Source organism: Narcine bancroftii, chromosome 1 (genome assembly GCF_036971445.1).
Source record: "Narcine bancroftii isolate sNarBan1 chromosome 1, sNarBan1.hap1, whole genome shotgun sequence".
Taxonomy (NCBI): domain Eukaryota; kingdom Metazoa; phylum Chordata; class Chondrichthyes; order Torpediniformes; family Narcinidae; genus Narcine; species Narcine bancroftii.
This window is the reverse complement of record NC_091469.1, coordinates 458,922,019-458,934,206: the sequence shown is the minus strand read 5'-3', so window position 1 is coordinate 458,934,206 and position 12,188 is coordinate 458,922,019. Positions and strand designations below refer to the sequence as shown.

The 12,188-nt window shown below is 41.8% G+C and overlaps 1 protein-coding gene across 3 annotated transcripts in view; it reads right to left on the bottom strand.

Moving 5' to 3' along the window:
• LOC138751829 (plexin domain-containing protein 2-like) overlaps nucleotides 1-12,188 on the bottom strand; it is a 558,229-nt gene that overhangs the window by 92,125 nt on the left and 453,916 nt on the right. For all 3 annotated transcript variants that reach the window (XM_069914669.1, XM_069914668.1, XM_069914670.1), the window contains exon 12: nucleotides 10,659-10,697. In XM_069914669.1, the coding sequence (XP_069770770.1) occupies nucleotides 10,659-10,697 (39 nt within the window). The remainder of the gene's footprint in view (nucleotides 1-10,658; nucleotides 10,698-12,188) is intronic.

The following is a 12,188-nucleotide window of genomic DNA, read 5'->3' as shown; positions in this document are numbered from 1 at the left end:
AGTGCTCAAAAAGTAAGGCAGTGACTTTGGTTCATTGATTATTCAGGAATCTGATGGCATCAAGGAAGAAGCTGTCCTTGTGCCACTGACTGTTTGTCTTGAGGCTCCTGTACCTTTTTCACGATGGTAGCGGATTGAAGAGGGCATGGTGAGGGTCCTTGAAGAGAGAGGCTGCTTTTTTAAGACACCTCCTCATGTAGATGCCCTCGATGGAATGAAGTCTGGTGCCTGTGATGTCACAGGCCAAATTAACAACCTTCTGGAGTTTGTTCTTGAACTGAGAGTTGGCGCCTCATTAGCACACAGTGATTTTTTTTTTACCTAAAAAATGGAATTAAGGGACATAGGGAAAAGACAGTTAGGTAGCGTTAAGTCAATGATCAGATCAGCCTTGATCTCATTGAATGGCGGAGAAGGTTCGATAGGTCAGATGGCCGACTCCTGCTCCTATTTCTTATGTTATTATGATGCAACCAGCCAGAATGCCCTCCAATCAATATGACTGCGGGCAATCAAAGCTGTTGTCGACTCCTCTTCTGTTCCAGTTCCTAATAACTCTCAATTCCTCATTCTGCCTCCACCTTAAATATAACTAAGAATTTGTCCTCCATCATCCTTAGGGACAGAATTTCAGAGATTTACTATCCTTTCAGTGAAGAAATTTAAACACACCTCTGTTTTATGTAACCTGTCCCTTTTAAACTTGTCCCCTTGTTCGTGATTATCCCCCACTTGTGAAAACAATCTGAACATCCACCCTGTTAAGCCCCCTTATGAAATCATGTTTGTGGATGGTAATCCCTCTTTCTTTGAAATTATTTAATCTTTCTTGATAGGACAACCATCTCACCCCAATGATTAGCATGGTGAATCTCCTTTTTTTAAGCCTCTAAATTCACGGATGAGTTCCAAGACACAAGAGCAACTTGTCCATGAACTGCTCTTTGCAGACGATGCTGCTTTAGTTGCCCATTCAGAGCCAGCTCTTCAGCGCTTGACGTCCTGCTTTGCGGAAACTGCCAAAATGTTTGGCATGGAAGTCAGCCTGAAGAAAACTGAGGTCCTCCATCAGCCAGCTCCCCACCATGACTACCAGTACCCCCACATCTCCATCGGGCACACAAAACTCAAAACGGTCAACCAGTTTACCTATCTCGGCTGCACCATTTCATCGGATGCAAGGATTGACAACGAGATAGACAACAGACTCGCCAAGGCAGACTACACAAAACAGTCTGGAAAAACAACCAACTGAAAAACCTCACAAAGATTAGTGTATACAGAGCCGTTGTCATACCCACACTCCTGTTCAGCTCCGAATCATGGGTCCTCTACCGGCATCACCTACGGCTCCTAGAATGCTTCCACCAGCGTTGTCTCCGCTCCATCCTCAACATTCATTGGAGCGCTTTCATCCCTAACGTCGAAGTACTCGAGATGGCAGAGTTCAACAGCATCGAGTCCACGCTGCTGAAGATCCAGCTGCACTGGGTTGGTCACGTCTCCAGAATGGAGGACCATCGCCTTCCCAAGATCGTGTTATATGGTGAGCTCTCCACTGGCCACCGTGACAGAGGTGCACCAAAGAAAAGGTACAAGGACTGCCTAAAGAAATCTCTTGGTGCCTGCCACATTGACCACCGCCAGTGGGCTGATATCGCCTCAAACCGTGCATCTTGACGCCTCACAGTTCGGCGGGCAGCAACCTCCTTTGAAGAAGACCACAGAGCCCACCTCACTGACAAAAGGCAAAGGAGGAAAAACCCAACACCCAACCCCAACCAACCAATTTTCCCCTGCAACCGCTGCAACCGTGTCTGCCTGTCCCGCATCGGACTTGTCAGCCACAAACGAGCCTGCAGTTGACGTGGACATTACCCCTCCATAAATCTTCGTTCGCAAAGCCAAGCCAAAGAGATAGCCTCTAATAATTTTTTTCTTAGATAAGGGGATTAATGGCAATGTGCTATATTCCAGGTGTGGCCTCACCAACACCCTGTACAATTGCAACAATAACGACATAATCTGAACAGCCACAACTGGTTTTGTTACAAGCAATAAGCATGGCAAAACAGCTAAGTCCAATTTCTGGCATGACTTTAATTCACCTCAATAAATATTGCAGTCACCATTGTGTAACATGAAAATTCTTACTGGATCTTCAGATGCGGGGAAAAAAAAGTGATCAGATGCAATAACCAGACTGTGGCATCTTAAAGAGGGGGGGGGGGAATAGATGGGGGTGGGGGGGGGGGAGGAAAGGTTTGGAAAAACAATTTGAAAGGTTTAGACTCAACTGGTGGGTGAAATGAATAACATTTGTAAGAATTACACAATAGGCCAAATTGGACTCGTGGAGAGATCTCAGAGGTTGAAGTGTTGAAAGAGGCAACAGAGAAAAAGAGGAGATGTTAAAACTGAGTTACTACTAGACCAAAGCTCATGAAGCAGAAGGGTAATTATAGAGACTCCAACATTTTGGACACTTGAGTCCATAAGAGTCCAGCAGAACTCTAACTGACAGAATTTTATCACAGAACAATCAACAAAAAAATTGGAACATTGAATATGCAGTTTTTCCCACTCTCTCTCAAAACAACTATTATTTAAATGTTGGCCCAAAGCAGCTAAATCAATGTTCCAGCTGATTCATAGAACCAATTTGAATTACTCAAGTCTATGAATAATTACTGCATGTGATTCAACAGTGCATCGATGAACTTGGAAGTATGTTGAATATCCATCATAGATAATTGCAGAGTCAATAGTTCATTCCATGAAAACTTTATTTATGACAGAGTAACTCAATGTTTTAGCATTTCTGAAAGGCTTTATTCCTGAGGATTAGTATGGGCTCTTTTATTGAGTGAATCAATTCTATTGCCTTCCAGATACATACTCCAGTCATCTTTCATAACCAATGAACCAAATTATTAGATTCTACTGGACCACCAGCAATATATTTTCAAATGTAATTGCCACAAAACAATGGTTGTGCGATAGGTCTGCAAGCGCAATGGTGTGAATTTATCACCTTCCTGCTCATAACTTGCCTCAATCAGAATCAGAATTTATTGTCATGAACAAGTCACGAAATTCAGTGTTTTGTGGCAGCATCATATTATGAACCATCTTCTTTCTCTTTGGCTTGGCTTCGCGGACGAAGATTTATGGAGGGGGTAAAAAGTCCACGTCAGCTGCAGGCTCGTTTGTGGCTGACAAGTCCGATGCGGGACAGGCAGACACGGTTGCAGCGGTTGCAGGGGAAAATTGGTTGGTTGGGGTTGGGTGTTGGGTTTTTCCTCCTTTGCCTTTTGTCAGTGAGGTGGGCTCTGCGGTCTTTTTCAAAGGAGGTTGCTGCCCGCCAAACTACACAAAAGAGTCTGGAAAAACAACCAACTGAAAAACCTCACAAAGATAAGCGTATACAGAGCCGTTGTCATACCCACACTCCTGTTCGGCTCCGAATCATGGGTCCTCTACCGGCACCACCTACGGCTCCTAGAACGCTTCCACCAGCGTTGTCTCCGCTCCATCCTCAACATCCATTGGAGCGCTTTCATCCCTAACGTCGAAGTACTCGAGATGGCAGAGGTCGACAGCATCGAGTCCACACTGCTGAAGATCCAGCTGCGCTGGATGGGTCACGTCTCCAGAATGGAGGACCATCGCCTTCCCAAGATCGTGTTATATGGCGAGCTCTCCACTGGCCACCGTGACAGAGGTGCACCAAAGAAAAGGTACAAGGACTGCCTAAAGAAATCTCTTGGTGCCTGCCACATTGACCACTGCCAGTGGGCTGATAACGCCTCAAACTGTGCATGAACCATCTTACAACAATAATATACATTAAAAAAAATACTGCATGAAAAGTAAGGCAGTGTCTTTGGTTCATTGATCATTCAGGAATGTGATGGCAGTGGGGAAGAAGCTGTCCCTGTGCTGCTGAGTGCTCGTCTTTAGGCTCCTGTACCTTTTCCTAATGGTAGCAGATTAAGAGGACATGGCCTGGGTGGTGGGGGACCTTGAGGATAGAGGCTGCTTTTTTAAGGAACTGTCTCAGGTCGATGCCCTCAATAGAGTGAAGTCTGGCGCCTGTGATGTCACAGGCCGAGTTAACAACCTCTGGAGTTTATTCTTGTCTTGAGATTTGGTGCCTCCACACCAGACAGTGATGCAACCAGCCAGAATGCTCTCCACAGTACAACTGAAGAGGTTTTCGAGAGCCTTCATTGACAGACCGAATCTCCTCAAGCACCTTACGAAGTATAGCTGCTGGCTAGCCTTCTTCATGATTGCAACAACATTGAGGCTCTAAGACAGATCCTCAGAGATGTTGACACCCAGTGATTTGAAGTTCTTCACCCTCTCCACTACTGAGCCCTTGATGAGGACTGAGTTGTGTTCCCCTGACTTCCTCCTGAAGTCCATCATCATCTCCTTGGTTTTGCTGGTGTTGGACATAAAGTTTGTTGATGTGACACGACTCAATCAGCTGATCTAGCTCCCTCTTGTACGCTTCCTCATTGCCATTTATGATTCTGCCGACAACTGTGGTGTCATCAACATACTTGTAGATAGCTTTGGAATTGTGCCTGGATACATAGTCGTGGGTGTATAATGTGTAGAGCAATGGGCTAAGCATGCATCCTTGGGGTGCGCCTGTGTTGATAATCAGTGAGGAGGAGACGTTGCTTCCAATTTGTACCGACTGTGGTCTTCCAATGAGAAAGTCAAGGATCCCTTCTTGCAGAAATTGAACCCCTTACAGCACTTCCAGTGGGTGATTTACATCTGCACAATTACTAACCAGTTTGAAGCTGGCTGCATGCCTTCTTTCATGGTTTCGGGCAGTGAGTTGTTTAGCAAAATGCAAATGAGGTCCTAGGAATTAAAATGATCTGCCCAAAATGTGATTTACTCTATGTCAGCCAATATTTATTTCTTGCCTTCCAGCTCATGCAAGACTATTTCCATTTAATAATTATAATTTATGAACAATGGTGAATTGACGATATTACCCTGAACAATCCTGATGGTGCATCATTAACATGAGAGGAAACAAAAAATACATTTGTAATAAACATACAAGAATGCTGATGAACATAGAGCTCAGGCCTGAAATGTTAGTGATATATCTTTGCCTCCTCTGGACGCTATGGGACCTGCTGAGTTTCTCTAGCACTTTTGTGTATTAGACTTGAAACATGAACTCTGTTTCTCTCTCTACTCTTTGCCTGCTGTGCACTTTCAGAAATTATTGATTTTCAGTTCTCCAGCATCTCCAGTTCAAGTTTAATATCCTTTGAATATACAAGTACCACCCGATGAAACAACATTCTCCGGTCCTTGGTGTAAAACAGGCAGACACAAACCAAAGATAACACACATACAAACATTGTTTATATACACATGCACACATATATATAGTGTGTTGCAGTGTATTATACATATATAATACTGTTTATAAACATACACACACATATATTGTGTGTATGTGTGTGTGTGTGTTTATTTGATAATATATTTGTGCATGTATGTCTGTTTGTCTGTTTTCCATGCAAATCAATATGGAACACTCTAGAAATGTCCAAGTAGGTTCTGTAGGGATAACATTTGATGCTGAATTTCATTATCACATTGATTTTAACCTTTAAGGTCATATAAAGTTCTTTTTTTTACCAGCTTGCACTAACATGCATTACTGTTTATTACACAAGTATTTACTAGCAATGACTTGCATTATTGTTTACTATAATTGTGGTAACATTTGATGCTGAATTTCATGACCACATTGATTTTAACTTTTAAGGTCACATGAAGTTCAAAAGTTCCAAAAAAAATGAACTTGCACCAGGGGCACCTCATTCAATGCACATTCAGAAACCGAAACCAGTTCAATATGTGCCCAAAAAAGTGATGCAATATTGGCTGAAGCCCTTCATAAACCCAGGGAGTAAGACAAAGGAGAAAGCAAGACAGCAGAGGAGCATCAGTCTCATTTCACTGTTGATGCTTCCAGACATGCAAGGAGCAGGCAGCAGGAAACAGAGCAGCAGTGATACGCCCGTCTCTGAGCTCAGGCCTCCAGGCAGGCAGGGGGAAGGCAGCAGGAAACAGAAAAAAATATATTTATATAGAAATATTAAAGTTTTTTGGGTATTTTGTTTCAACTATGTAGTTAACAACTGAGTGTTTTATTTCCTGGGCAACACTGAGTATCCTGCTAGTACATATATAAATATTTTTTTAATAAATAGAAGAGTTTTGGATGGTTAGTGTGAGCAGTTCCTTTGATCTGTGGAAAGAAGCTGTTCTCATGATGGTTCTGGCTCTGATACTCTTGTATCCCTTTCCCAATGAGAGCAGCTGAAAGATGCTGCGTGCAGGGTGGAAGGGGTCCATGATTTTGCGCACCTTCTTCAGACAACAAAGCCGGTAGATCACATCGGTGGGGTGGGGGGGGCAGGGAGGGAGTGAGCCTCCAGTGATCCTTCCCACAATTCTTATGATACTGTGGATTGACCTCCGATCCAATGTTCTTCAGCAACTGTACCACACTGTGATGCAGCCGGCCAGGATGCTCTCCATTGAGAAAGTTGATAGGATTGTTGATAGGCTTGCCCACCTCAGTTTATGCAGGAAGTGCAGTCACTATGGCAGCTTCTTGACAAATAAGATGTTGTGTATCCAGGATAGGTCACTTGTTTAGCAGACTCTGAGGAACTTGGTGCTCTTTACTCCCTCCACCACCGAATTATTAATGCGCAATAGAGGGTAGTTGGTCCTAGTCCTCCTGAAGACCATGATCATCTCCTTTGTCTTGTCCACGATGAGACTCAGGTTATAATTCTGGCACCATACCACAGATTTTGCATCTCTTTTCTGTGGTTGACTCATTATTGTTGCTGATGAGGCCACTTGAACCCAATATTAATATTTCATTATAATATAATCTGAGTAAATTTAGGGACAGCAGTAAACTTTTTAACTACTTTTAAGATATATTCTGCAGTAAATATGCGATATTTAAAAAAAATCTTTCGGACAAGCTCTATAGATTTAACCTTTGGATACGACACAAATGATCTCAATGGCTTCTTTTGCATGCCTTTCCAGAATTTTATTCTCTGATGTTTTCTATCCATCTATGATTGTAGATATGCATTTCATCTATAAATGTCACCTTCAACAGCATAACACCCCCTTTAGGTTTGTAGGTTTGTATTCAAGCCATTGATGTGGGGGTTATTACCCATAATCCTATGATTAAAGGGAAGATCATACACCTTTATACCAGGCTGATATCTTCAGACATGAATACTTTGCAAGCCCTTCAAAGTCAGCATTCCCAGTCATGTTTTCAACACCCACTGGGTAAATAAAAACATTTCTGGAGCTAGATTAAACAACTAGAACTCCATTTTGCTTGAAATGCTCATGGAAATACATTTCAAAAGATCAAAGGATCTTTTAAATACGATTTTCTTTACTGAGGAAAAATAATTCTGTCGAGTTGAGGAAAATAAGTCCTTTCTTTTGCATTTTTCTTCTCTTTTTTTTCCTCTCCAGAGAGTCTTGGAGAAAATCAGATCAATTTGAAAGACTCAAGTAACCAGGCTGACCTGGAAAGTACAACAGTAATCCTAGAAGTAAACAACAAGATACTACCTTATTTGGAAGTGGACAATATGCAATAAAAATTGTATTTTCCTGCAAGCTATGGAGTGAAACAATCCATGACAAGGTGCATTGCTGCATTTGCTGGCTGGTGAACCACTTTCATGTTCAAATCTTGTATCAGTGGTAACTTTGTGACCATGATATACCTCTCCTTACTCTGTTCAAAGCAGTGACCCGCTTCCAAAGGGCCAGTGTTTCAACAGTATAGTCATATTCAGATTTATCTTATTTCAAGTTACAAATGAGAAGTAAAGGGTGCTTAAAATGAGGCAGAATAGATATCAATGCAAAACGAAAGGAAGGATGACTTCCAGGTGCCCCTTCCTTGAAATGTGCAGCTGTTTTCTCCCTCTCATATTTGCAATTTTGCTCTTTCTCCTACAAGTTATAGAAGGACGGCAACAGCAAACACCAGAGAACATCTGTTTAAGGTGAGTGGAATTTTTTTTTAGGGAGATGTCTTTGTTCTTGAACCCAGAGAGTTTTGGGTACCTGGAATTCATTGTAAGGATGGTGGTGGAGTCTGGCATTAGACAGGCACATGGGGGGTAAGAAAAAATAGAGGGTCATGGGCTGTGAGGTTCGGAAGGGTTAGATTGATGCAGGTAGGTGTACATCAGTCAGCATAACATCGTGGGCGGCAGAGCCTGTTCTGTGCTGCACTGTTCTTTTAAAGATCTGTCTGCTGAAAGATTCTATTGCAAAGTGCACGTAATTATTTGTTCCCATATCAAGTTTTTGAGATTTTAATGAAGATGAGCTTTTTTTTTTGATAGATTTGTAGGCTGGTGTGTATGCCACAAATATCAATAGCAGCTCAAGGATTGAAGCTGAGGTCAGGCCACACACACTGGGCCAGAAGAGGTTAAAAAAAAGACTCTGAAAGACAATGCGCAGGGCTCCACACTTGCCCTGCACCTGCTCCATGTGAAGCCCAGCGCAACTGGCTCAACCCTGTACAATTCACTTTATAAGAAAGGAAATCAATACCAATTCAGCATGATACAATTTTCATTGCTGTAAAAGCTCAACAGGTTCAGTGCGGAAGAGATTTTCCATCATGAATCCATGTTGTGCTCTCAAGGGACTGGAGCAGCTACTCGGTTGTTTCAAATGTCTCCTCAGAAAATCAAGGATGAGCAATAAGTCTCAGTCTTGTTTGTCTCTGATAAAAAGAATCTGTGGCTCTTTTAGTTACAGGAGTCCAGGTCCATAATTCCTTGAATGTGATCAAGCAGGTAGATAAAGTGGTTAAGAAGGCATAGGACATGATTCCTTTCATTGGATGGTGCATTGATCATAGAGTAAGAATATCACATTGCAGCCAAATGAAACTTTGGTTTTACCACCCTTGGAGTGTTGGGTGCAATTATGGTCATCCACATAACAGGAAGGATGTATGGGCTTTGCAAGGAGTATAGAAGAGTTTACCAGGACATAGCCAAGAACAATGGAGAGAGATTGGATAAATGTGGTTGATTTCTCAAGAGCATCAGAGGCTGAGGGATGACCTATAGATGTTTATAAAGTGATGAGAGGCATGGATAGGAGAGACAAAATGGCAAGCAAGAGAGGACTTGCACATAAAGTGGGGGGGGGGGGCAAGTGTGGGGAAAGTTTTTCTTCGACAGTGAGTGGCTGGTGCCTGGAACAGGCTGCCAGGGGTCATGGTGAAGCAGATAAAATGTGCAAGAAAGAGAAGGAGATATACCACATGCAAGTAGTGGACTTCTAATTTAATTTCAGCATCTTGTTCAGCGCAAAAAAGTCGGTCCTGCGCTGTATTGCTCTGTATTCCATGCAATGAGTTTGGTTGAATCAGTTGAATGCTCCACAAGATCAATAAGACTAAATTTGAATGGAAAATGGGGCAATCATCAATATCTTTGGGAAAGACTAACAGTGTTACAGTGCCCATGTAAAATTCTCCTTGAGTCAGTGATATAATGGACAAGGTCCCACATGGGATGTTGGTCAAGAATGTTAAGTTGCTTGGTATTCAGGAAATAAGTTGGATTAGACATTGGCTTTGCAGGAGAGGCCAGAGAGTGGTGGTGGATGAGATCTCAGGGATCAATGCTGAGTTTGTTGATTGCTGATCATGTGGTAAATTGGATTAGAAAATTTGCAGATGACATGAAGATTGGGGGTGGAGTGAAGTGAGAGGAAGGCTTTCAAAGCTTGCACCGAAATCTGGACCAGCTAGAAAAAATGTACTACAAAATGGCAGATGGAATTTAATTTGGACAAAGTTGAGGATTTGTACGTTGGGAGGACACACCAGGGTAGGACGTACATTGCAAGCAGTAGGGGACTCTGAAGTGTGGTATAACAGAGGGATTTGGAAATACAGTTGGCAAATTCCTTGAAAGTGGTGACACAGGTGGTTAAGATCATAACGAGTTGGTTAAGATCATAAGTAGTTGGACGATCGTTGGGTGGGCTTTGGTGTTTTCCCAGGAAAATTGTCCTTTTGAGTATTTGATAAGAATTCGGTCAAACTCACTGTGGTTGTGAGTTGGTCTGAGTGGAATTGGATCGACAAATTTACAATTGTAACACAAGTCAACATGTTGTTTGTCTTCTTAATCGCCCTTGTACTAATACTGCAGAAATGATACTATACACAAAGATATACAAAATTAAAACAATCAATAAAACTATTTTGATATATTCAGATCCAATCTATTCAATGTGTAATTATCATAAACCGTATGAACACCGTGAATCAAATATGGGCATCAGTGTTTATTATGAATTCAGTTATTATTGCAGTAATAGATTGAGTCCTGGCAAAGGTGAAACAAGGAGATATATCTTGTAAAGTATCATATATATTTGGAAAAAATAAATGTGTACAAACAGTGTGATTTGTCATCAAATCATACTGAAGTTATGGCTAAGTGCCACAGGATACTATAAATTGATGCAGTATAAAAAATGAACACACACATTCATAAAAATATAACACTTACCTCCATTGTCCCTCAGATGCAGAGCAATCTTTGTATCATCTGTAAGAGAATTAAAATGATGCATTTTAAGAGAATTAGCAATGACTTGCATTTGACTTGGATAATACAACATGGAGCAGTACAAAAATTAAAACTCAAAGCAGCGGTCCTCAGAGTTATTGATACACATTTTCAAAAGATACAACCAATAAAATGTTACCTTATCCTAAATATTTGCTATTCTTGATAACTTTGTTATAATTAGCTGAAAATACAACTAAATGTCAAAGTATGGCCACTTACAATCAGAAACCGTAAAACACTCAGTTTAGAAGAAATTGTTGGAGATTTATCAGAGTAGCATTGATGAGCAAATGTAATTCCCTGACGTCCTTCCAGTGTTTCTTCAATAAAGGCACAACCTTAGGCAACCTTCAATCTTACACCCCTCATCCATGCCTAGTGGTGATATAAATATCTCTGCTTGGGCTCCTGCAATTTCTTCCATCCCTTCCCACAAGGACCTTGGATATGGCCCGAAGGATTATTTACATTTCAGGATTTTAGGGTCTCCAGCACCTTTACATCTGTTCTCTTCAAGACATCATTATTTATTTTCCCAAGTTCTAGAGCCTCCAAGTCTTTCTCCACAGCAAATATAGATGAGAAAAGCTTGTTTGGTTCCATTTATCTCTTGTGGACCCTAATCACTGCCTAGTTATTCTTTTTCCCTTAATATACCATGTAATCATTGAATTTTATGGACCACTTTTTCAGATAGATGGGACCAGTGGTAAGTCCTTGGTTGGGGCACCGGGAGCTCTGGTGGGTGGGAAGCCAGGGTGAGGGGTCCATTATCAGGGTGTGGGAGCTCAGATGAGCAGGTGGACATGTTCATACTCAAACACCAGATTTTTGGGCCAAGAATAATGGGTGAGGGGAGGGGGGGAGTTAAACTATTACACGGTATTAACCATGACATGAGTGTATATGGTACTTGTAGAATCTCTTAGTATTCTCCTTAACCCTCTCCACCAGAGCCATCACATACCTCCACTTTGCCCTACTGATATCACTTTTAACTGAACTCCTACATCCTCGATATGCCTCAAAGGATTCTCTTCAACTCACTTGTCGAAGACCATCACCTACCTTCTCCTTCTTGACTGGATCCTCAATATTTATGGACATCCAGGGGTCCCTAATCTTACCAGCCTTGCCTGCCAGCACTCTGCCCCTGAACTCTCCCTATCTCTCTTTTAAAAGCCTCCCGCTTATTCTCCTAAGTTCTTGTCAAAATTTTCTCGATACTGTCCCTGGACTCAACTGAGCAGAATGGAAACACAATTCTGATCCCTCAAAATCATCATGGACTAGGACTATGTACTATCAAATGTACAGTTGTGTTAGATCCCCACAGAAAGGAGCGGAATGGAGTGAAGAGACAAAGTGAAGATCAGCCGGACCTATTTGTGTTTGGAGTGCAGTTAAACAGATTTTGGATTGAAGTATAGACTGTGCTTAATACTCACAGCCTCTTCATATTTGGCT